This window comes from Vulpes vulpes, chromosome 8, assembly GCF_048418805.1.
Source record: "Vulpes vulpes isolate BD-2025 chromosome 8, VulVul3, whole genome shotgun sequence".
NCBI lineage: Eukaryota > Metazoa > Chordata > Mammalia > Carnivora > Canidae > Vulpes > Vulpes vulpes.
The window spans coordinates 72,420,999-72,447,118 of NC_132787.1; the positions used below are offsets into that span (position 1 = coordinate 72,420,999).

At 50.2% G+C, this 26,120-nt stretch overlaps 1 protein-coding gene across 12 annotated transcripts; it reads right to left on the minus strand.

Annotated features, from left to right (window-relative positions):
* Window positions 1–2,102: 2,102 nt before the first annotated feature.
* SFTPB (surfactant protein B) lies at window positions 2,103–12,367 on the minus strand. 12 transcript variants are annotated; one of them, XM_072767076.1, is made up of 11 exons: window positions 11,814–11,940; window positions 11,342–11,469; window positions 10,948–11,019; window positions 10,438–10,563; window positions 9,687–9,815; window positions 9,323–9,412; window positions 7,020–7,134; window positions 6,697–6,848; window positions 5,743–5,823; window positions 5,150–5,234; window positions 2,103–2,772 (listed from the first exon to the last, which is right to left on the minus strand). In XM_072767076.1, the coding sequence occupies exons 1-10, from the start codon at window positions 11,875–11,877 to the stop codon at window positions 5,172–5,174; spliced, it is 1,020 nt and encodes a 339-aa protein (XP_072623177.1). In that variant the 5' UTR covers window positions 11,878–11,940; the 3' UTR covers window positions 2,103–2,772; window positions 5,150–5,171. The 12 variants fall into 12 exon arrangements, with proteins under 12 accessions (XP_072623177.1, XP_072623170.1, XP_072623173.1 ...); XM_072767069.1 differs by having other exon boundaries at window positions 7,020–7,203; XM_072767072.1 differs by having other exon boundaries at window positions 9,666–9,815.
* Window positions 12,368–26,120: the final 13,753 nt, after the last annotated feature.

Below are 26,120 nucleotides of genomic sequence, written 5' to 3' on the forward strand. Positions count from 1 at the left end.
GGTGAAGGGCAGAGGGAGAGGGAAAGAAGAAATCCGAAGCAGACTCCCTGAGTTCAGAGAGATGGGGCTTGATCCCAGAACCCATGAGATCACCACCTGAATTGAAATCAATAGCCCGCCACTCAGCTGAGCCACCCAGGCACCCTTGGGAAGATTATTTTTATTTTTATTATTTTTATTTATTTTATTTTATTTTATTTTTTTATGATAGTCACAGAGAGAGAGAGGCAGAGACACAGGCACAGGCAGAGGGAGAAGCAGGCTCCATGCACCGGGAGCCCGACGCGGGATTCGATCCCGGGTCCCCAGGATCGTGCCCTGGGCCAAAGGCAGGCACCAAACCACTGCGCCACCCAGGGATCCCGGGAAGATTATTTTTAAATGAACAAAGCAGTTGTTCAATTTACAAAGCAGCATGTATAGGATTTTTCCATTTTTATAAATCTGTTACATCTAAGGGCGCCTGGGTGATTCAATCAGTTAAGCATCTGCCTTCAGCTCAGGTCATGATTCCAGGGTCGTGGATTGAGCACCCCCATCAGGATCCCTGCTCAGAGGGGATCCTGCTCTCTCCCTTGGCCCCTCTCTCTTTTGAATAGATAAATAGAATGTAAAGAAAAACCCCTGTTATATTTATTTTTGTATATGTGCAGAAAAAGTTTAGAATTATCTGTAATAAAATGTTATAAAAGGGCAGCCCCAGTGGCACAGCGGTTTAGTGCTGCCTGCAGCCCAGGGCGTGATCCTGGAGACACTGGATCGAGTCCCATGTCGGGCTCCCTGCGTGGAGCCCGCTTCTCCCTCTGCCTGTGTCTCTGCCTGTCTCTCTCTCTGAATGAATAAATAAATAAATCTTTTAAAAAAAATGTTATAATGATTGTGTTGTGAAATTTTTTTTATTTTTTAAAAGCTTTTATTTATTTATTCATGAAAGACAGAGAAAGAGAGAAGCAGGTTCTGTGCAGGGAGCCCAATGTGGGACTCGATCCCAGGACTCCAGGATCATGCCCTGGGCCAAAGCCAGGCATGAAACCGCTGAGCCACCCAGGGATTCCCTGTGTTGTGAATTTTAAATCTCAGTCATTAATCAGGGGGACATGAAAATAACTGTCTCTATTGTTTTATAATTGAACTCATTTTGGCTCTTAAGCCCTCAAATACAGTTCTTCCATTTGAAAGTGAGCCCTTTTTTGTTTATATTTTTAATTTATTTTTCAAAAACATTTTATTTTTATTTTTTAAAAAACATTTTATTTATTTATGAAAGAGAGAGAGAGAGAATCCCAGGCAGGCTCCCTGCCCAGCACGGAGCCTGACTTGGGGCTTGATCTCAGGACCTTGAGATCATGACCTGAGCTGAAACCAAGAGTTGATTGCTCAACTGACTGAGCCACCCAGGTACCCAGCCCCTTCTTTTCATACTCAGCCCTCCTTGGGTTACTAACAACTGGATCCTACTTCCTTTTTCTCTGGGATTAATTTACAAAGTGCCCCATCATGAGGAGAGGTATTGGTGACTGTGCTCTCCGTGGTCCTCCAGGTGTACCATCTCCTTGTGCCGGGATGGGCTATCATGTCTGACTTCTGCTTCTCTCAAGATCCATGAAATCTGTCAGTGCTTTGTCCCCAGGCATGGGCTTTTACAGGCCCATCGTTTTGTCCAGAGCTGATTCTGATGGCCTCTTGGGCCATGAGGGTGTGGTTGCTCTTCTGCATCATGCAGGGGGCACTCTCTGAGGCTGTCCCCAGGCCTGTCTGCTAAGTCCCTTGTTAAGGCTATTTTTTGCACTCTTTCTGATGTCATGCTGCCATCTCTAAGGGACTTGTATTCTCCTCATGCCCTGAAAAGTGAAGAATAAGTCCTCTCTGCTCTTAGGCCGTCACACCTCCTGGGGCTTTTCCTTTCCACCATGCTGGGCATGTCTCAGGGACCCCCTGAGTGTCAGCCATAGCCACTTCCTGCAGTTCTCTCGTCACACCAGCTGGTCCCTTCTTGACTCCTGTTGAATGAAAGCTTCTCTTCCATCCTCAGGAACTCATCTCCATGCTTGCCTCACCCCAGGCTCTGTCTCGTCATTTTCCCAGCCAAGTGAAAACAAAAATTTTTTAAAAAAGGGTTTTATTTATTTATTCATGAGAAACACAGAGAGAGGCAGAGACATAGGCAGAGGGAGAAGCAGGCTCCCCGTGCGGAGTCCAATATGAACCCCAAAGACAGATGCTCAACCACTAAGCCACCAAGGCTCCCCAAGTTTTTAAAAAATTTAAAACACTTTTCTCTCAGGGATTTTGATCTTACAATTGAAATAATGGTTTCCTTTTTTTTTTTTTTTTATTTATTTATGATAGTCACAGAGAGAGAGAGAGAGGCAGAGACACAGGCGGAGGGAGAAGCAGGCTCCATGCACCGGGAGCCTGATGTGGGATTCGATCCCGGGTCTCCAGGATCGCGCCCTGGGCCAAAGGCAGGCGCCAAACCGCTGCGCCACCCAGGGATCCCGAAATAATGGTTTCCAAGACAAGAGTCTGCTATAGATTTACAAAAATCCACTTAAATGTTCAAATGCAGAGGCTAAGGATTTGTGTACAACATCCTTTCTGCAAGAGCACGTTGTATAGAAAGTATCCCCCTGGAGCTTGAATGGTGGAGATGTGGGGAAATGGATTGGAAATGTCTGTAGCTCAATGCCAAAGTGTGCTCTAGTCCTCTCCTGAGATTGGTAGGATTGTGGGTGATTTCCTCTTCTTTTTGATCTGCAGTTTCTGAATTTTCTGTAATAAACACGTATTTCTTTCATAATAAGACATATAGTAAACAAAAGTTCTTTTGTAAATAAAGGGACATTTCCAGGCACTGCAGTCTTTAAAGTTAAAGGTTTATTTAATTTTGTTGTTGTTGTTTTCATTGTATATTTTGATTTTTTTGGTACCCTAACCACCTCATCTCATCACAGTGAATGGGCTCTTTGGGAGAGGGGAGGGTGAGAGGCAGGGGCTGTGCCAGAAGCAGTTATCAGAGGGAGAGGCAATGGGGGTGCCTACTTTTCTCCTAAGGAGGAGAGTGATGTTCCTGCCTGGTCCAGCCATGAGTTCAGGGACATTTTAAATGATTGCCTTTTTTCCTTTTATTATGAAGCAATGGGTTTTTATTAGTATTGTTACAGGCATTGGATTACACAGGAACTAATTTTTAGTGTGTGCCCCAACTGAATTTTGAAGAGATAAGCTATAGCAGAAATGGAATCACATGGAATTTCGACCAAAACTTGGAAGCTCGCCTTATAAAAAGATAAAAAGAAAACCCTTTTTTACATCTTAAAGTGATAGCTTATACGCAGCAGAACATTTCAGATGTGAAAGTTTGTCCAATCATCTCCTGACCCTGCTTGAGCCCTGCTGTGTCTGTTCTTGACACGTCAGGCATGTCCTGATTTTTTTAAAGAAAAGTTTGCCTTCATATATCTATCTTCTACGGTATTTCATGGTCCCGTTTTTTATTCTCCTGAATTTAAGTTTTATGAAAGTATTAGCAAAATAACTGTAAAAGCTAATGTCTTATGCACGTGGAGATGAAAGTGAGTCAAGCCAGGGAATGGCCATGTGGCTGATGAGTTAGTTCCCTAGACCCAGCCCTGGGGGGTTAACGGGAGCTGGGCTGGCTCCAGTTGGGTGTGAGTTCTGGCCGGAAGTTATCAGGCCGGAAGTCCCCTTTTGCGGATCTCCTCCAGAGGGTGCTGCCTTGGCTGCACCTCACAAGGAAGTGGCTCTGGTTTGGGCTGTGGTTAGAGATAGGAGGGGTGAGAATAATAACAGGAATGAGGTTACAACCTCTGGGCTTGTGGCCCATCAGCTTGAAGGAGGTGGGAAAGGTGACCGTGGGAGTGAAGGCTTCTTCCCAGTGTGGGCAGAGGGCAAGGGAGCTTGAGGAGGAGACTTGTCATGTGAAAGATGCCAAGAATCCCAGAAACCACCGTATTTGATCCCCACTTTGCTGCTGAGGAGAATGAGAGCCAGAGAGGGGGCAACATTATCTTGGCTGGGGACCCATGGTCAGTTGATGACAGAGTTGGAACCAGAGCCCGGGCCTTCTGGGCCAATCCATTGCTTTTCCTGTTTCAACAGGGATGGAAGGCCCAGATCTTCTGGTGCTGGAAGCCCTAGGAGCTGGGGAAAGGAGACTGCCTTGGTCTCCTGGGCAGCTCCCCAGCCCCTGGGTTCCCCTAGCTGTCATCAGGGTAGAGGGAAAGTGTTAATTTGGTCCCTGTGGGATAGGTCTGAGGGCGGACACTTCCCCCCTGACTGCCTCCCACAGGGGCTTGCAATTCTAGGGAGATTCAGGAGCAGGCCTGGGCTTCCCCACTCAGGTAGAAGAGTTGGACCTGGGGCCTGAGCTCCAGGGGGGCACGGGGTTCATTGTTTTATTCACAGCTGTTAATAGACCTTGCCCCTAAAACGTGGCCATTCCATAGGTACCCACTACATTTTAAAAAAATGAGTGAACAGGATGAATGTGACCACCATGTTAGGAGATGGCTCTGAGCAAATGGTGAAGTGGGCCAAGTTTGCTTTCAGGGATTCTTCTGGCCCACAATTGCTATGTCTGTTCCTCTCAGGGTTGTTTCCCTGCCCCGAGGCCGCTGGTCACAGAGGCTGCATCTGACTACTGCTCCATCCTAAGGTACTATTTCTGACTTAGACGATGACAGCCAGGAAGAGAGAAATGTGTCTCAGGAAGAAGGAGTCAGATGATGTTGGGGTTCCTGGCTTCCAAGGGGACAGCATCATTGTGCAGCAAAGTCTGGTCTCCCCCGAACTTCAGGACAGGTTGGCCTGGGTACATCAAATCCTGAAGATCAGCTGAGATCCCCCTGAGGCTGGGGGCAGGGCAAGGGAGGTGGGAGCTGGGCCTAGCACAGGGGTGGGGGTGGGGTGGGGGGTGGCGGGATTCTGAGGAGAGGGAGTGAGAGAGGCCATTCTTGAGATGGTGCTGTCAGGATCCCAGGAGCTTTGAGTTGTGGCCTATGGGGGAAGATGGGATAGCTAGCAGCAGTGATGACCTCTTCTTGCTTGGGGAACACAGGGCCCCCTGTTGGTGTTGGTGCAGGACCCATCCACCTCTTATTCCCCTCAACTGGGAGCCTAGACTCACCTGGCATGGCTTTGAGTCCTTGTCAGAAGTGAGGAATGTGGATACACTGGAGAGGACTGAACGTGGTCCTACACGCCCCCAAGGCCTGCCATAAGGACAGCATTAAGGCCTGAGGCCTCGCACCCTGTTCCCCATTCCCAGCTCAGAGGGCAGACAGGAAGCTTCTGCTGGAAGGGGCTGCTTTCACCTCACCTGCCACCTGATGGGTACTCTTGGTGTGACCTTGTAGACCTCCTGAGGCACTCCTGAGCTATGGGCCTTCTAGGTTCAGAGCCCAAGGAGGCAGGAGGCTCACTCCAGAACACCCACTTTGCAGCACATGCTGCTCAATGAACAAGCCCCATTCCATAATGAGCATCAAACCACACTCCTTAAAACTGCCCCCTACTTTCCTTTATGTCTCCTTGATCATTCTTTTGTGGCTTTTCCCTGACCCATGTTAAGTAGAATCAGAGGACCCTTGCCATCCTGGGCCTGCACCTCTGGGGTTGCCCTGGACCAGAGGAGCAGGGCCTCTGATGATCATGCACCAGAAAGGGTGGGGGCTTGGGGAGCTGAGGAAAGTCCTAGCACTGCTATGGGGGCGAGAGTACCTGGCAGGTGGTGTGGGCATCCCTGCCCCCGGATGCTAGGGTCTGCAGCCGAGGCATGTGCTGCTCCACAAACTGCTCGCACTGAGGAAGGAGAAAGACCACGTGAGGTGGCACTGGCCGCTGCAGGACTCTGCCACCTACCCACCCCGGCCCCTCCCCAGCACCCCCTCCTGACCGGGGGGAGGTCCAGCCCTCGCCCCCACGGAGCAGCTCTGGCTGTGAATCAGCTGGCAGAGGCTGAAGTGGAGGGTTTCTGTTGGGAAAGCCAGAGACAACAGAGATGGAGGGTATTGGAACTCAGGTGCATGGGCCAAATCTTAGCCTCCACCTTCTCATTCTCCTCAAATTTCAGTTCTAGAAATCTTAAACTCATCTGGCCTTGGTAACCTGATGTGGCAGTCACCGGGGAGCCCTAAACGTCATTGAGCTGGGGAGTACCATGCAGAAAGCTGCCTCCTGGGCAGGACATCAGTGGCTTGCCTCAGGGCTTTGTGGAGGGAATTCACTGTAGGGCCCCTGAGTCCTGGGACCCTAGGACCTTCAAGCCAGCCCTGTCCATGGATGGATTTGTCCCCAGGAGTGACATTGAGAGGAGGGATGGGGCGAAGACAGGATGGGGACCCTGGAGAGAAGGCCAGGCGCTCCCTAGTTCCAGTGGGCCTGGTGTTATTCGTGTCCTCATAGATAACTGGGCTTTATTTTTTGGTTGTGAGGGAGGCCTGAAGGTCCTCTGGAGCCCGTGCTCTTGTCCAAAGGTGACCCCTGACCTTAGCAGGTTTCACCCTGTGTTATTGTTCCATGTTTTTTGGTTTGTGTCTTGTCTGTTTGAGTTCCCCATGGGCAAGGGGTCAGACCACTCTGTGTGTCTCTGACCTGGAAGACTTTCCTGGGCTCCGCCCTCCACCGTGGGCAGGCCCAGTGTCCCAGGTTCCCCATGTGCCTGCCCAGGTTCACCTTCTGTCTGTCCAGCCAGGAGCTGAGGCAGGCCTGGCGTATTGCCTGTGGCGTGGCCTGCTCACTGTGGTTCCCTGCTTGGGTGGTTACAAACATGCAGAGCTGGCACTTGGACTCTTGGGGTGACCATTCACTGGGCAGAGACGCCAGAGCTGTGAGGAATAGAGAGAAAACTGTCAAGACTTCCCCCGCAGAGGTATCCAGTTCTTGTCTGTCCAAACTGGTGCAGTGCAGGGGGACAGGAGAGGGAGAGGGCAGTGCAAGGCCAGGGGGAGGGGCAGATGAGAGCGGGTAGTGGAGGGGGGTGGGTGCGGGAGGCTCACCTGGCCCAGCGCTGTCCTCGTGGGAGCACCGGAGGACGAGGCCGCAGACCAGCTGGGGCAGCATGCGGCCCAGCAGCGCGTCCAGCAGCAGGACAGTGTAGCGCTCGGCCAGACACTGGCAGATGCCGCCCACCACCAGGGGTACGACGTGGCACACCTGGCCCACAGCCACAGCCAGCACACCCTGGGGATGGGGGTATGGAGAGAGGGCAGAGTGGGACCTTCCCTGGCAAGATCTACTGTGTGCCCGGCACTGGCAGGCGTTTGTAGTTTTGCCCTGTTCCCTTCTGGGAGGGAGAATGATTATGCTGTTTAGAGATGAGGACACTGGGCATCAGAGAGTCCGAGGGGCCTGGCCAGAGTCACTAAGTGAGTGCAGGAGCCAGGCTGCCATCCCAACTCTAAGTCCGAAGGCTCTGGAATTGCCGAAAGGAGCATAGCCAGACCACAAAGGTGAGCATCACCGAGGCCACATAGTGGCCTGGGGCAGAGGTGGAACCAGACCTGTGTCTTCTCCCTGCAGACCTAGGGCTTGCCACATTTCCCTGAAGGTGGGTTGGCTTTCATCTGTGGCTCCTGGAGCCAACATGTCCCTGGTTTCAGGAGCCTTTGAGGGAAGTGAGAAGTTTCCCCAGGCTACCCTGATTCCAAACTTAACCTCCAAGCTAAAGGACAAGGACAGAGGCAGAGGTGGCAAGCACTCTTGCTCACTCCCTCACTCATCCAACCCACACGTCTAAAGCACCTGCATGCCATAGGCTGGCCTTGGCTCCAGTCCTGCTTGTGGCCCCGCTGTCCCCCAGTGCTGGGAAGGTGGAGGTGGGAGTAGGACATGGTGAACTGTCTGTCTCTGGGGCACATTACCTTCTAAATGGGTACATCCCCCAAATGCTTGCACCTGCTTGTGTCAGAACCCACACTCAGCGTCACCTGCCCGCTTCAATGACAGAGGAGTGGTCCCTGCTCTGTCCAAGGCCCGCCTGCCTACTCATGCACTGGAACCCTGCCGCCACCCTCTCAAGTACTCTTCCCTGCATTATCCTCTCTCCCCACCTCACTGCTTCTCCCATCTGCTGGCCAGTCTCATCGGCATATAAACATGCTAAGATGGCTTCTGTCATTAAAAGCCTCCCTTGTTGGGGTGCCCCGGTGGCTCAGTTGGTTGAGTGTCCAACTCTTGATTTTGGCTCAGGTCATGACCTCAGGGTCCTGGGATCGAGCCCCTGCATCAGGCTCTCTCCTCAGCAGGGAGTCTGCTTCTCCCTCTGTCACTCCTGCTCATGCTCTCTCTCGCTCTGCTCTCTTTCAAATAAATAAATAAATAAACAAATAAATAAATAAATAAACAAACAAACAAACAAACAAACAAACAAACAAACAAACAAAATCTTAAATGAATAGAAGCCAGTGTTTCCTAACTTGGCTTAGACATTTCTGTATGGCCAGGCAGTGTCTGCCCCTCGGTCCCCTGCTCTGACCGCTCTGCCCTGGCCAGCCTGCCGCGGCCACTCTGGCTCTCCGTTCCTTAGGCTTGCCATGCCCCATCTTGATCATGGTCCTTTGTCCACCAGGGCGTCATCCTCTGAATCCCCACTCCCCAGAGACTCTCCTTGACCAACCAGCTCAACCCTCTTACTGGCTGTTTTAATTCTCTGCTCTGAACTTATCAGTGAAAAAACCCTCTCCCCCCACAATACCAACTCCAGAAAGTGAGGACATTGCTGCTGTGAGCTCTCAGTGCTGGGTGGCCTGCAAGGGGCTGGGTGGCATCTGAGAGGCTGGGTGGCCTCCCCAGATGGAAGGGCTGATGGGGCAGGGCCTCCCCACGTTGTATCCCATGTCAAGGCAGGGCAGCCTTGGGCTCAGGGGAGTCTGGGGCAATGGTCACTACAGGTCTGAAAGACTCCCAAGTTTGGTGCAGGCAGGGGTGGGGAATCTATCTGCAGAAATTCTCCTTTTGACAAACTAAAGCACCTTTTCTAAAGAGACAACTGGGATTCTGTGCCATCTGATGATGAGCTGCCGGTGGACAAGACCCAAGTCTTGTTCATTTTTGTTCTTTGAGCCTGGCACAATGCCTGGCATTTAATAGTGAGGACTTTATGATGGTTGAATAAACTCTAGGCCTGGCACCCATGGGGCCTGAGCCTGAGCTCCAGGGTCCCTTGTGTGGGGGCAATGCACAGATGGCTTCCTTCCTATTTTGGGCAGCCAGTTGGCCCCTGACAGAGGTTTGAGGAAGGGGAGGGGAGGGTGGAACTGTGGAAGTCCCTGCTGAGCTCCATTATTCCTGGATGTCTCACCTTGGGAATCATAGCTTGGATCCGCTTGATCAGAGTCCTGCAGAGCCAGCAGTACGGGAGGGGGATGGGCAACTGCTGCTCAGAGAGATCCTGAGGGAGAGAATCACCCCTTAGGTGAGGCCAGGCTGAGCACTGGGAGAAGGCATCCTCCAGGCTCTGCCTCTCCTGCCTCCTCTTCCCTTTTACCCTTCCTGCCTTAGGCCCTGCTTAGAGCTTCTTATCCCCTTTCTGGGTCTGCCCTTTCTGGGGTAGGTGCCTATGGGTCTTGGCAGTGGCCTGAGCTGTCTTGGAGTCCCACCTCTCTTGGGTATGAGGGGCTAGTGGGGCAGGGGACCTCTGTCACCTGTGTATGAGGTCCAGTCACCTGAAGGGCTCCAGGCAGCTCAGGGAGGATCAGCTTGTCCAGCAGCGGATCTGACAGCTCTGACTCTTGCTCTGGCTCTGGAAGCCCAGGCCTGCACAGGCCCAGGTGCTTACAGATGATCTTTGGGTTCTAGGGCACAATGCAGGGTGAGGGGGTGGTCAGGATGTGGGAGGGAACCCATTCCTGCCTAGCCTGGCTCAAAGGCTTGCCCTAAAGCCACCGGCTCTGGGCCTGGAATGGGGGGCAACAGGCTAGATGGGGGCTGTGATTTGGGGTTCTGTGGTGAGGGTAGGGTGGGGGCAGCCAAAAGGCAGAGGTGGAGCCCCATGGGGTCTTTGGGCAGGTGTCTGGGAATGTGTGTGAATGAGCACAGGCATGTATGTCTGTGAGAATGGATGAGAGCAAGCATGGGTATGAGAGTGTGTTTGTATGTGAGTGTGGGATGGTGTAGGTTCTTCATGAGACTGAGTGTGTGGTATGAGTATGTGAATGAGTGTATGCGATATGAAGGGTGTGGGGGTGTGTGGCGGGTGTTTTGTAAGCCCATGTGTGGGCCGTCTCTGTATAGCTGAGCAGGTAGGGCTGTGGGGCACCTGGCTGTGGGCCACTGTGCTTCCTGGACTGGTCACGGGTAGGGGTGTGTGTGTGTGTGTGTGTGTGTGTGTCGGGCTGTGTGGGGGTAACTCTGGTGTGGGTGGACATGGGGGCTGTGCAGGGAGGCAGCTTGGAGGCGAGGTTGCTGGGCCCTCACAATCTGGCTTTGGAAGTAGTCGACCACCACTGGGAAGTAGGTGCCAAGCATGTGATGGCACTGGGGCGTGAGCAGCTTCAAGGGGAGAACGTCACACTCATGCTCCAGGAACTTCCGCACCATGTCCTAGGAGACAGTGAGGAGACAATGAGGTTGTAGAAGGGACAGTCAGGCTGGCCTCTCTGAGGTCTATCCCGCCTGAGTCCCTGGATGCATGGCTACCACCAGACAGACTGGCCACCCTCTCCCAGGACACCAGAGTTCAGAGAACGCCAAGGAGTGAAGCAGTAGGCTATAGGGAGGATCCTCCCCGTTGGGAGAGACCATCTCTGGCTGTGTTGCTGAGCTCATTCCCAGGATCCTCTTCTAGCTGGGAGGTTCCTGGAGTCTCCAGGCAAATCCAGGCCTCACTCTTGGCCTGGAGATGGTCTCTTTATGGGGCTAACCTCTGTGCCCTATTCTGTCCCCCACCTCCTGGCCCCCAAACTTCATCCATTATCTGGGCATTACCTGGAAGATGGCCTCCTTGGTCATCTTGGTGAGGATGCGGACGATGTCCTGACATTCCTGGCAGAGGTCATCCTGGGGAGGGGGCCCCAAGGTGGGGCACTTGAGTGGGATGGGGGGTGTGCTCCCAGCTCTAGTGTGTGAGGCTGATAGAGTGCTCCAAGGCACAGGCAACTGCCTCCATCCCACCCCATCCCATCCATGTCATCTTATCCTAGCCCATCCCATCCCATCCCAACCCATCCCATCCCATCCCATCCCATCCCATCCCATCCCATCCCATCCTTTCTTATCATCCATCACATCGCATTCCCTAAAGGGGGCTTATTCCGTCAGGATTGCCCAACACCCTCTATACCAGACCTTCAGTCCCAGTGCACCCACGGGTGGTACTCACAGCTCTTGCATTGCCCCAGACTTCCTGTAGGCAGTGACCCAGGGCTCTGCACTGCAGTGCTTGCTCCAGGTTTTGGCACCAGAATGCGGGGCCCCGGGCACAAGCCAGGGATGGGGCACTCCAGTCAGCTGCAGTTTGGGGCAGAGCATCCTTGGAACTTTAGCCACTCCTGGCACTCTGACTTCACCCAAACCCCAATTCTAATTTTACGAGGAGCACCTGCCCTTAAACGTGCGGGAGTCAGAGGCAGCAGGGTTCCACATGCACCAGTGCCTGGGAGCTGTGTGGCCTTAGACAAGCCCAGTAGTCTCTCTGAACCTCAGCTTCCTCATCTTGAAATGAGGATATTGCACAAAGTAGGGATAATGGTTGGCTCAGAGCCAGAGCCCAGGAAACCTGGAGATGGACGGGAAGTCTCCTCCACACCTGGACCCAGGTGAGGGGGAGGTGAGGAGAGGATGGGGAGACTCACCAGCACCCAGGCCACACAGTGTGGGGAGCAGCAGCAGCCACAGCAGCAGGTGTGACTCGGCCATGTCACCTGCACAGCCTGGATACCTTGCTTGGGTGGGGACCCTTATACCTTATACCTGGTGTGTGGGGGCAGGGTGTATGGGAGGCCCAGGGACCTCAGTGTTTGCCTTTGTCCTGGAGAGCCCTCCAGGGGCTTTGATTCCTACCTCTTCTGAGCAGTGACGCTCTCCCAGCCCACCCACCATCTCCTGCCTGCTGCCTGGTTCCTGCTGCCTCTCTCTTCCTGCTGTCAGTCCATGGGCATGGTCTCCTGGCGGCCTGTAAGCAGGGGGCTTTGGAGTGTCCACATCTGACCCCATGTCTCTGGGCTGGGGGGTGGAAAGAGAGGCAGCTCAGGGTAGCCAGAATGAGCCCCCTCCCCTGCCTCCCCAGCCCCTAAGCCTCCTCCACTCTTGAGCAATGCACTTAAGAGCTTCCTGCCCTGCTCTTGACCCAGGGCAAGCCCTGGAGGGGCAATCCCGGGATACTGCTGGACCTCCTACCTGCCACCCTCTCCTTCCCCTTTCCCCAGAGAACTCTTCTGATTCTATGGACACGTGATTGTCATTCCTCAGAGGAACCTTTCCATGAAACCAACCAACCCCACAAGTGCCCAAGAGTCTGGGACAAGAATGTGGGGACACGATTTCCAGAGTGGCTCCTGAGTAGCCCAGACCAGCCATGCTGCTTGTGGCACCTCAACACCCCATCCAGGGTAGGGGTGGAGCACAGCTGGAGGTTTAGGAGGAAGAATGTGTCCTTGGCAGGGGTAGAGGCTGCAGGGTGGGGTCCCACTGGCAGGGCACACCTGGGGACAAGCTCACACTCACCCAGGGGCAGACGCTTCTCTACTGTGCAAGGAGTAGAGCCTTAGCTCCTTGTCACCACCTGGGGATCAGTGTATCTGCTGACTGAGTGGAGGCTGCCAGCATCTGTGCTCCAGGAAGCTCCCCTGATACTCATGGCGATGGCAGGGCGGGAGTTAGTGCCCCTGCACACAGGCTGGTCTGGTGACATGCTGGAGGGCACCCAGCGATTCGTGTAGTCTGTTGGCTCAAGAGCTTGTCAGTATGAGAAAGTCAGTTGCCATGAGGGGAGCCTGTGTCAATGTGGGAGCAAAGCCTAGGAGCAGGGCGACTGGGTCCGATCAGGAAGCTGGAACTGGAATGTGCTAAAGGTTTACTAAGTGTGCAACAACTGAGCCGGCTGGATGCCCCTGGTTTGGATACAGACAGCGGTGAGGGAGCAGCAGAGCAGGGTCTGTGGACGGCTGGCCCCTGGGTACACTGGTCAAGGTAGCCTCACAGCTGTAACACAGATCCCTCGAGGCCCGTGGCTTCCCATGAGACATGTCTCACTCCCATCCCAGGGCAGACGGGTTGCCCTGTCCCAGGGCAGACAGGCTGGGGTTCATAAGGTCCCTCAGGGGCCTGGGCTCCTCCCTCTGCCTGCCTGCCATCCCCCAGGGCTGGAGCCCTGCCCTGGATCCTCTGTCGCTGGCCAGCAGGGCACAGAGAGGACGCCTGGAAGATAGGAGGGAGGTTCGAGGGCCGATCCCGGGAGGGGTGTCCTTCATCTGTGCCATCAGCTCACTGTCCAGAACCAGGTCCAGGTTCCTGCTGGGAGGTTCGATGGCTGATCCCAGGAGGGGTGTCCTTCATCTGTGCCATCAGCTGGAGAGGGAGGACCTGTCCAGAACCAGGTCCAGGTTCCTGCTGACCCCCATGGCAGGCTGGCAGATGTAGCGTTCCCGTGTCCCCGGGGGAAGGGAAATGGAGTAGGACACAGGGCATGCTCTTCCATCCAGCCCAGCCAACACAGAGCTGTGTGTTTCCTGGGGTTTCCTGGATAGCGGCTCTGTGGCTCCCATCAAATCCTCGAAGAGGGGTCGGCTTCTCCCCACTGCTGAGCTGTGTCATCCAAGAGCATAAAGAAACCCAGAGAGCCAGCCAGCCATCCCAGAGAGCCCTGGCGCTGGAGGCAAAGGAGGAATTCAGCCTCGTGGTCCCTGGATGGGTCTCTGGTTCCCATCGCTCCAAACACAACTGTCACCACGAACTCTGAGCAAAGTTGGGCTTTTCAAGGGACATGGACATTGAGAGAGCCGGCACAGATCTGTCTCCTGACCTGCTGGCACATCTATTTCTCACTGTAAATGAAGAAAGAGGTATTCTGGAAAAACCAACCAACCAACCACCCAACCAAGCAAGCAAGCAAGCACCCAAGCAACCAACGCAAACACTGTTGGCCTTCCCAAGGTCTGGAGCTTGGTGAACTTGAGTTTGTTGATGCGATGGCTCCCCTACGGGTGCGTGGATGGTGGATAGTTCTGCGGAACAGTCTCTCCTGCCCATGCTCTTTCCACTCATGCTTCCTGCCTAGCAGCGTGTCCGCAGCTGGCCTCGGTCCCCATGGGGCCAGTCTGTTCTTGCCTGCCCGCAGCAGGAAAGTGGCTTCACACATGCCTGAGTGGCTCATTCTGTTAAGCCTCTATCTGAGTTCCACTCAAGTCATGGTCTCTGGGTCCTGGGAAGGAGTCCTGAGTGTCTCTCCACACTCAGCAGGGAATCTGCTTGTTCTTCTCCCTTGCCCTTTCTGCCACTTGTTCTGTCTCTCAAAACACATAAATGAAATTAAAAACAAACAGACCAAGCAACCAGAAGGTTGCCTTGCCACCCTCCTGGCATTAGAAGGCCCCAGGACCCCCTCACTCGACCCCTGGGTCCAGGGTGACATCTACCCCAAAGTGAATCAATCCACAGACGTGGTGGAGACAACTGGAGTTTGAATTGGGAGATCAGAGCTGCATTCCTGGGGCAGCAGAGAAGCAAAGGTGTGAAGAGTGGTCAATTCATGGTGCATGCGACAGGATGCTGGACTCCTGAGCTCAGTGGCCTGGAGCAAAAAAGCCACTCTTCCCAGGCTCAAGGATGGCTTAGGAAAAAGCAGTCACAGCCAAGTGTTGGTGGGGATGTGGAGAACGCCCCCCACCCCCACCCCCACCCCAGTGCATTACTGGTGGGAAGGGGAGGAGGCACATTGGCTGGAAAAGCAGTATGTGCAAAACAGTTCTTCAGAAAGTCCTCAGTGTACCTCCGGCCACTGAGTGATGTACTTACAAATTGTAAAAATAGTGTTTGTGTATATTTAATTTTGAAGAATGGAGGGCCGGAAGGAGACAGAGAGAGAGAGAGAGAGAGAGAGAGAGAAGGGATAAAGAAGCCAGGTGGGGTGGGGCAAAGTTTTTTCTCCTTTCTTTTGTAAATGGATTCATTTCTTACTGCAGTGGAGTTGCCAAACTTGTTTGTCTGTGTGACTGTGGAGAGAGACTGGCAGATTCTGGGTGGAGGGGACTGGGGGGCTGGGACAGGGGTCAGGGGTGTTGTCAGGGGTCAGCGTGGAGATCTCCGGGGTCTCCTTGGAGTGGTGTGGGTGAAGAGCCCTCTTCCTAGTCACTCCTCTGGGTCTGGGCTGTGTCTCTGGACATCCTCCTGGGACTGCTCCCCAAGGGCCTAAGACTGCCCTCCCTCCCCAGGCCCATGACCAAGCCAATCTCTGCTCTGGGCTTGACACTCTCCACTGAAGTGTGGGGCTTGGCGGTAAAACCCAGGGAATGCCTGGCAAATGGCAACTTGGGAGGCCTCATGGGAGCCCTTCCAGGCACTGCTCTTTTCCCCTGGGTGCGGGTGGGGAGTGTAGGGAAGCTTGGAGTTTAGCTCTCACCCATGCACTCATTTGACCCAATACCAGTGAGTAGTTGGGAGGTGGGAGCACAGGGCTCACTGCCCTGGTGGACTTCATGTGCCTTGGGAGCACAGACCGGTAACCAGAGCGGGGCATTGCCCTGGAAGAGGGGAGATCTGGGGGTTCGGGTGGGAGAGGGGGGATCTGGGGGGCGAGGTGGGCACAGGACAGCTGGGCAGGGATTTCAGGGAGTCTAGCAGTTGGGCAGTTTTTGAAGGCTGAGATTGGGTAGGTGCTGTGGGTGGAGGGAGTGGCTCCTGCAGAGACCCAAGAGGGAGAGCACTGGGGTTATTGGCTCCTGCTTGATGGAGGAGGCACCTGAGGCCCCCTTCCCAGTAGTGACTTCAGGATGGGGGTCCTCAGTGTGGGGTAATGGATGGCCTCTGAGCCTCCAGCCCGGAGAGGGAATCCATTTCTTTCGTTTTAAGTCCCTCAGTTTGGTAATGAGTAAGGGGCTCTACCAAAGCACTCCAGTTGCCCACCATATACAACGTGTTCCGTTTCTCCGTCCCTACACCAGCAGCCTATGCCCATACTTTGCAGATCTGAATTAAGAGCTGCCACGTACAAGGAGGCACCCTACTGGTCAATGCTGCCATCAGCGTTGTTGTTTCTGGTGACCAAGGGTCTGATGGTGGAAGAGGCCTTTGAGAAGAGCACAGAGTCTAGGTGTTAGGAGAGCTGAGTGTAGGCGCCAGCTCTGTGGACGCTCCAAGGTTAGGCCACGCCATTGGCCTTTGCCAGTAATTACTTTGGAGTAAGTATGTGTTCAGGTTCTGGTCCAGCAGAAGCCTGCTTGGGGGCTGCAGGGGTGGGTGCATGTCTCGGCAATGTGTCCTCCTGGTTAGGAGACCGATGGGGACAGATGTCCCTATCTCCTTTTGGACATTCCCGTGCAAGGATGTGATGTAGCCATTGTGTCCCAAGAAGGGAGAAACACGAGAAGCCCAGAGAAGCAGTTCAGAAGCCTGACCTGGCTGAGGTGCCCATTTACACTTCCGGGCTCTTTTTACTGCTTATACAATTTCTAGTCAGATATTTTCTTGTGTGCAGCCCAAATCATCTTAGCCAAAGGCAGAAGCCAGGGAAGAAGGGAGTCGGGAGGAAGCAAGGGAAGAAGGAAGTCAGTGGATTCTTTCCATCCTTTCAATGTAGATTAAATTCCATATCCTCAAAGGAGGTCTCCCAGTTTGTCCCTGGTGGAGTCTATCTCCCGTCCTCTTGCCCCCATGGACATCTGTCCTTAGTGACATGTCTCAGCACTGGCGCAGTTGCACGAACTTTGGCTTGGGGGCCACAGCTTGAGCCTCAGAATGACCCTCCTGGGTTCCACACACACTCTGTCCTGCCCTTGTCCTGGGATGGTAGCCCTGGGATGAACAGAGCAGAGGTCTGGGGAGCCTCTGGGAGACTCTTCTCCCTGAGGGATGAGGGAGTCAGCCAGCCAGACTTGACCCTCTGACAAAGCCTCAGAATCCTGACGAGAGGTGTGGGGACCTGAGCTCCCAAGGTGTTGGCCACTCCTCGGCCCAGCCCTGCCCCCCGGACTGAGGCCGAGTGGTAGGAAAGGAGAGAGTAGAGACATATCCCCCTAACACGGTTGGGAGAGGCTAGGATGTCAGAGTAGCAAGAGACAGTTTGACTTTGGGGAACATTTCCCTTACCTTGTGTTCATTAATGAATTTCTGTTTGCAAAAATATGTATATCAGGATTAGTATTACTTTTTTTTTAAAGAACAAGAGCAAAATTGGTTCTGACTACTTATACCAGAAAGAGTCAGAAATAGATCAAGTAGTTGTTGGCAAAGCTTGATGCATAGGTTCCCATTCTGACACCAAGATCAGGCTTCTCTCAGTTGCTGTCCTCTGCTTTGTAGGGTTTTTTCCTGCAGCTGTGTCTCTCTCCCCATAGGAGTGACTTGTGTTAGCCAGTCCAGATGTCACAGCTCCACCCGGCTCTGTCGAGGCAGGATGGGAGCTCCTCTGGTAGCCCTGCTGATGGCCAGAGGGAGCCTTTCTTCCCTGAAGCCACAGCAGACACCTCATATCTCATTGTTCAAACTGGGGTGGAGGCCCATCCTCGAGCCCATGCGTGTGGCAGGGCAGGGCGGTGGGATAGGCTGACTGGCTGTCCACAGGTGGAATCTCTCCCTTCAGATGGCTGAAAAGAGGGAGGGTCAGTGCCCTGAAATCTTCACAATACCTCGAAGTGGGAGAAGACAGAGGGAAGAAACACTGAGAATCAAGGAAACACTGGTTTCCCTGGGGGACACCCATGAGCAGCGGGCAAGTGAGAGTGTGAACCTCCCTAGGGCCCCAATTTCAGGCAGGGCTCTGTTAACTTGGGAATGGATCCCTCTCAGCCTCCAGAGGTGAGTCCAGGCTGGGCTGCACCCTCAGTTTGGCCCTGTGGCCCACTCAGGTTTCTGGTCTCTAGAACTGAGAGGTCCTAAGTGGGTGTTGTTTCCAGCCACTGAGTTTGTGATCTGGTTGATGGCATCGAACACTAATGAAATAGGGAGCCATCTTTTCTTAAAAAGAGACTGTCCTATGCCTGCTGCTCTTACCTTGCTCCCCACTTAGTTCACCTCGAACATTTTTTCGAGTTAGAGAACAGGACTTTAACTCTTCCCTGTCTGCATAATGTTTCATTTTATGTACTACCATAGTCTGTACTCATTGCCCCAGTGATGGATTACTTTCAAGTGTTTGGGATGAGGAACAACGTCTCAAGGAATCCCCTTCACATGTGTGTTTGTGGGCTTGCTGGGTCTTTTATTAAGCTAGGTTCAGTCTAAGACTGGCTGAAAGGATGTCTATTGTGTATATTTTACAGTTTTGAAAGGCCAGCATACTTACACTTAAAATATCTCCAAAAATGTCCTGTTGACCTTTGGTCTCATGAAGGAGAGGGTGTCTTTCTTCTCCCTGGAATTGTGAGCCATTCTTTCTGAATTGTAAAATGCACTGAGAAGGTTTGCCATCACAACCATTCTTAAGTGTCCAGTTCAGTGGTGTCGAGTCCAATCACATTATGTGCAACCATCACGACCATCCAGCTCCAGAATTTGTTGGTCTTTCAAAATAAAGTCTGTATTCATCAAAAACAAATACCTCCCTTGAAACCAATTTTCCCATACATGTTAGCTAAGTAGAATTTAATCTTTTTTTTTTTTTTTAAATCTTTTTTTTTAATATTATTTATTTATGATAGTCATACAGAGAGAGAGAGAGGCAGACACAAGGCAGAGACATAGGCAGAGGGAGAAGCAGGCTCCATGCACCGCGAGCCCGATGTGGGATTCGATCCCGGGTCTCCAGGATCGCGCCCTGGGCCAAAGGCAGGCGCCAAACCGCTGCGCCACCCAGGGATCCCAGCTAAGTAGAATTTAAATAAAAACTTCTAATCAAAAGAGAAAAAAAAAAAAAGAGGGAAAAAGAAACCAATGACTCCCTACCTCCCAGCCCCTGGCAACTACCACTGTACATCCCATCTCTATGATTTACCTACCCTCCGTGACTCCTATGAGTGGAGTCACATAGTAATTGTTTTGTGTTTGGCTTATTTCACTGAGCATCGAGCACAAGGTAGATACGGGGAGAGAATGTGAAATAAAAACAGTAACGTCTGAGAACAAAAGCCTTGGTGGAGCTGGGCCCGTCTTGTGGCCTGGGAACATGAGACACTGGTCTTGGGTAGTTCTGATGATGTTTTCTAAGACTTTGAGAAACTTCTGATCTCTCCTCTGTGTCATTATCTGAGGTATCACTCAAGTGGTGGCAGCCTTGTGGTCAGGAGTCTGACCTCAGCTTTGATCGGGAACATCAATGAGAGGTTTGTGAGTCAGTTCTCCCCATCTGATCTGTTCAGTTGTCCAGAGTGCTGCATTCAGGAGCTTCTATCCAAAACACAAAGCAGGTTTGCCCATCAGTTCTCAACCACCAGTCAGGTTCCAGCGTCAGCAGGCTATCCTGGCACTGGAAGGAGCCCCTGGGGTCAGTTGATGCATGAAGTGTACCTGTAACAAGTAGTTTAGAAGGTATCCAGGGAGGTGCATCCAAAAAGTGAGAGGAAGCTATATCATGTGGAGCTCTTTCCAGTCATCCATCCATCCATGCATCCAAGCAATCCATGTATCATTCAGGTCTCCTTCCTTCACTTCTTCATTCTGCACCAACTTCATCCATCCATCTACCCACTATTAATCCTTCCCTTTATCTATCTATCCATCCATCATCTGTCCATCCATCCACCATGTATCGATTCATTTATCAAAAGGACACAAGGAAGTGATGAACATGTCCACCTTCTTGACTGATACCGTAGTGTCATTGATAGTCAAGGTTGTACATGCATGCATGTACAATGCATGCAGGTGAGTGTACTTTAACCATATCTTAATAAAGGTGTAAAAAAAGAAAGATAATGAGTGTGCATCAGACGGTCAAAACTGATACCAGCTCAAAACATCCGTCAGTAGGAGAATCAATTAATTAAGGAAACTTAACACAGTGGCATAGTTGCCCCACAGGCAACCCCAGGAACACGAAAGGAACAAACGCCTCCTGCACCCAACAACATGCATGAATCTCTCACACATTAATGCTAATCACAGTCAGCCAGACACAGAGAATGTAGCATGTCTAGTTCCATTTACTTACATTGCAACAGTAGAGCAAATGGTACTACAGTGTTTAAGAGCATGTGCTCAGATGATTTCTACAGAGACAAGGTGAGTATCATTAAGTCCAGGCTTGTGTCATCTTCGGGGAGGAGAGGGGAGGTAAGAGACCTCCCCCAAGACCAGTATCTCAAGGTCCCACTCCTGCTTCTGGGGTGCTGGCAGGGTTCTTAGCCTGGGTTGCTTCATTCAGAGGCTGCAACTGAGCTGTGCATTTTGTTTTGTGCACATCCCTGAATATGTTTTACATTTTGTAATTAAGAGTGGAGCAATGCACATATACTATGCTTGTATGGAAAGATAAAAAAAGCAAGTTTTAATAGTAGTTTCCCCCGAGGATTGAGACCTTGGAATAGTGGAGAAATGGGGGGAGGCAGGCAGGTGGGGGCTGTTATATTTGTGTTCTTGTGTTTTTTGCAAGTAAAACAAAAATTTCCTCATGCTATTCATAAATATAGGTAAAAAATTTAAATCACAATTTGTTGATGACAGAGCAGAGAAGGGCCTCTCCAGCTATAGGTCATGAAGTGGGGAATCCAAGGAGAGTCGGAGAAAGAACCAGAAGGATGGGTTGTGGGTGCTTGTGAGTCCGCATGTGTGGAGTTGGACATAGGAGATGAGAAGATGCTTTGCATCTTCAGAGGATGCAAAGCAAGGAGAGATTGATCCACTCTTGCTGGCTTTAAGGCTGGAGGGATCATGAGCCGAGGAATGTTAGCAGCCTCTTGATGCTGAGAATGACCCTCAGCTGACAGCCAGTAAGTCTAGGGGAACTCAGCCCTACAGGCACGTGAAACTGAGTTCTGCCAACAACCTGAGTGACCTTGGAAGTAGATTATTCCCAAAGAGTGTGAGCAGCCACCACGTTGATTTGGTCTTATGAGACCCCGAGCAGAGGAACAGGTTGAGCCCACCTAGACCTGAGACCTACAGAACTGCCAGGCACTAAACGGGTGTTGTGTTAAGCCTCTCTGTTTATGGTCATTGCTACAGCAGCCAGAGAAAAGCAATAGAGCCATGGGCTGATGTGGGCAACGGAAGTGGTTTATCACCCTACTGCCTAAGGGGTCCTTTTTCTTTAAATAATAAATTTATTTTTTATTGGTGTTCAATTTGCCAACATACAGAATAACACCCAGTGCTCATCCCATCAAGGGCCCCCCTCAGTGCCTGTCACCCATTCAACCCCACCCCCGGCCCTCCTCTCCTTCCACCACCCCTAGTTCGTTTCCCAGAGTTAGGGGTCTTCATGTTCTGTCTCCCTTTCTGATATTTCCTACCCATTTCTTCTCCCTTCTGCCTAAGGGGTCCTTAGAGGAGACAACGCTCTATGGTTCAGGGTCTCCTGGGACTAAAATGGAGAGAAATTCTAGAAGGACACTGAGAGGCTGCATTATTGCCCCAACGCCAGCTGGATACAGGGAGTGGTGGGAAAGGCTGACATTTGGCTTCCCAGGACAATCTGAGTCACCTTGAACACTGATCTACTCAGAGATACAGCGACAGCCTGCTGACCACAGCCCTGGTGGTTTTGACCATGGGGTTAACAGCACAAATGTGTGTGCATGTGTGTGTGTGTCTGCCAGGCTCCAAAGGTACCCCAAAGATACACAGAGCACAGTGCAAGGACAGAGATGCTCATTTTTGGTAGAGTGAATTAGACTCCCTGCCACTTCTTCCTTGTTTTACTGGAGGAAGACCAGGACCGTGAAAGCTGTCTCAGTCAGTCAGTGCCAAAAAGCCTGAAGATTTCAAGAGGAAGGGATCTAAAAGAAGGAAGCAAGTCCTGAAAAACTGTAAGTAGGGCAGCTAGAGGAGCTGGTACTGCCTGGGCCTCAAGGACAGCCCAGGGCAGTAAGCACTTGCCCACATAGTTGTCTCTTCGGTTGTCCCTGAAGCTCGGAGTTCAAGGACACACAGCCAGAGCTGCCATGAAGGGATTGGAAAGCCACCTTAAGAAGTCTCTTGGCCCTGGCATGGCTCCTGCTCCCAAACCTCACATTTCCTGGACTTTGCTTACCAGCCGAGAAACAGTTAAAAGGGGACAGACAGGTGGTCCTGGGGCCAGCCTCCCAACCCCCCCTGGGTGCATCTCAGACCCAGGTTGCAATGAATGCTGGGAAGCGTGAGTGCAACTTTTCAAGCTCTTTAGCCGGAGGAGGGAAACATGAAGGGTGAGTGAGTCTAACCACAGTAGCCACCTATAGGTCTTTGGGTTTTGCTTTTCTTCTCTCGTTTATATTTTAGATGTAAGCTGCCATGGAAAATTCTTGTGTTTGTTTTTGTTTTCTTGATAAAAATGTTTCTTTAAGTTTGCCTCGTAACATTAGCAGTGAATCTCATATTACATAAAGCTTGCATGGAGTAGTTTTTTGGGTAGCACAAACATCAGTATGGCTAGGTGTTAACTCATTTCCCTGATGTGTTAATTTCAAATTAACAATGGTAATATAGTGTTCCCAGGCAGGTCTTAACACTTTTCCTAGAATTATTTTGTTTGTAAAAGAAAACACAGTTTAATAAAGAGTATTATAGCCCCACAAACACATTTTGAAAAAGTATGAAGTGTAGAGGGTCGGAAACCTTCAGCTGAGTTCATTTTTTGTATGTGTCAAGTCATCATTCTTTCCCAATTTTACAATGGATTCCTAGTGTAGTTTTAAGTTTTGATCAGTGTTAAGGTTAAAACTAATTTATCAAATCATTCACAAATTATTATTCATATAGGCTTTTCAATTTGCTCAAGATCATGAACTGTAAGTGGAACAAAGTAGCATTTCCAGATGACAAATGGAACCATCCTCTGCTTTCTCTGCTGGGTCTTTCTGCTCACGATCTTCCAATTTTACGTCCTTTTTTCTGCCTGTAATTATCTTTCTTCTGGTTCCCTGGCTTTGTTTTGTTATAGCTAAAGGCCACATGACGAAAGCAGTAGGTCCCCCAGTGCGGGATGGGGTAGGTTTTCTATAGCAGCTGGGCCTTCCTTGGAAGGCAAGTCTGCTCTGTGGCCTGGCCTGGGAGACACTGGGGGCAGTTCATACTGCTTGAGTGTGGTTCCTGTGCTTGAAAGTTCTTCCCATAACATTTTTGAGAGATCAAAAGATGACTTGGAAGAACAGAAGTTCATGCTATGCTCATGTTTAGAAAAGCAACTATAAAGGCATCAACTTTTTCCTATGAATTTTTAGTTCCCACAAAATTTAAAATGAGAATTACCAAGTGATATTTAGTTAGTGACATAATTTCAAAGGCATGGGTTTTACCTTTGTAGTTAGTATATATTTAGTTTATAAAGTATGCTTTATATGTACTTTTGGTATATAAATTATAAGAGTATATAAAATATCTGAAATGTACAGTTTTATATATTTATTTATTTACTTTTCTTAAGTTTAGTTGATACACTATGTTACGTTAGTTTCAGGTGTACAGCATAGTGATTTGACAAGTCTATAGGTTATGCCAAGCTCCTCCCCACAAATGTAGCTGCCAAGTGTCACCATAGAACGCTATTACAACACCACTGACCACATTCCCTATGCTGTGCCTTTTATTCCTGAGACTTATTCATTCCATACCTGGAAGCCTGGACCTCCCACTCCCCTTTAATCATTTTGCCCATCTCCCCGGATTGCTCCCCTATGGCAACAGTGAGGTTTGTTCCCTGTATTTGTAGATCTGATTCTGCCTTTCATTTGTTTATTCATTGGTTTTGTTTTTTCAGCTTCCACATGTAAGTGAGATCATAGGGTATTTGAAACTAATATATCATACCATTAATATATTTATTCCTTAAAGAATTTCTACAAATTGGAAAAAAAAAGTAGAGTCTGATAGATATAGGATAAAGGACATAAGAAGACACTTCCTCCCAAATAAATTTTTTTAAATTTTTTTTTAAAATTTATTTACGATAGTCACAGAGAGAGAGAGAGAGAGAGAGGCAGAGACATAGGCAGAGGGAGAAGCAGGCTCCATGCACTGGGAGCCCGACGTGGAATTCGATCCCGGATCTCCAGGATCGCGCCTTGAGCCAAAGGCAGGCGCTAAACCACTGCGCCACCCAGGGATCCCCCTCCCAAATAAATTTAATAGTGAACGAACACATAGGAAAATAATGAACTTAATTTGCAGTTGTAAGTGAAAATTAAAAATGGTTGCTCATTTCTTTCCTGGCATTTGCAAAATAAAGACTGATAATGCTGGTGAGAGTGCAGGGAACTGGTACTGGAGTGGGGGTGTGAGCTGATACAATCCATTTGGAAAATATTTGATCACGTTCATTAGGAGCCATGAAATTGTTTATAACTGGAGATTTGTGAGATAAGCTCATGGTCTGTCGTCCATAGAGGGCAATGCAAAAGCGGCCACTGTAGAGTTGGAGGAGATTTGCTAGATGCGCACCCCGCAGGCAATTCCCAGCCTGAACAAGACACAAACGTTGTCATCACCTAGGCATGTGACCCCCACCCCGACCCTGTGCCCCTTCCCAGATGCCTGCCCCCTCCACTGGCCTCCTCCCCTTGTTCTGTCTGCTGACAACACAGGTGAATTTTGCCTGTTCTAGAACTTCATACTAATAAAAGGTGTCATACAGAATGTAGTCTTTTTGCTCAGTGTTTCAGATACATCTGTTTTTTTGCATAGGACAGTAATGTATTTCTTTTTATTGTCCTGTAGTATTATATAGTATGGCTATACCTTAATTTGTTTAGTTATTTCCTTGTTGATGGGCCTTTGAGGTACTTATAATTTTTAGCTTTATAAAAGTTTCTGTGAACATACTCTTTTAATGGAATTTTTTTCTTGTGGTAAGATATGTATAACAAAATTTGCCATTTTAGCCATTGTAAACGTACAATTCATTGCCAATGATTACATTTAAAATGTAGTACGACCATTACCACTATTTATTTGCAAAAAAATTTTCATCACTCCAAATGGAAACTGTAGTTATTAAACAATAACTCCCTCATTTCCCCTACCGCAGCCCCTGGTAACGCTAATCTACTTCCTGTCCCTATGTCCCTATGAATTTGTCTATTCTAGATATTTCATGTAAGTGGCATAACACAGTATTTATCTTTTTATGTTTGGCTTTTTTCACCTAGAATAATGCTTTCCAGTTTCATCCATGTGTAGCATGCGTCAGAACTTTGTTTCTTTTTATGGCTGAATAATATTTTATTGCATGTATATACCACATTTCATTATCCATTAATCTGTCGATGGACAGCTGGATTATTTCCACTTGGCTATTGCGAATGATGCTCCTACACTGATGTGCAAATATCTGTCTGAATCCCTGTTTTCAATTCTTTTGAGTATATATCTAGGAGTGTAATTTCTGGGTCATATATCTATGAACATTCTAGTGTAACCTTTGTATGTACATGTTTTCATTTAGTGCGGGTAAAAATGTAGACATGGCATCGGTGTGTCATAGGGCAAGTAAGGCTTAACTCTATGAAAAGCCATCACTCCAAGTTTCAAAGTGATTGACCATTTTATATTCCCACCAACAATGTCAGAAGCAGTGGTTGCTGCACATCCTCACCAATATTTGGTGTTTGCTTCTGTACCTCCTCCCCCACCTCCTCCCCCCAGTTCAAAGTGTGCCAGAGCAATTCAGTGGGAAAAGGAAAATCTTTTTTTCTGATCTGAACCTAGGGAACCTCAACCTAGCTCACTTGAGATGAATCATAGGCCTAAATATCAAAGTTAAAAACTATAAAACTAGAAGAAAACAAGAGATTTCCTTCATGGCCTTAGAGAAAGCCAAGACCTTCTTCAAGATATAAAAAGCAGTAGGCTTCAGACAGGAAATCCTGGAGGGCCTG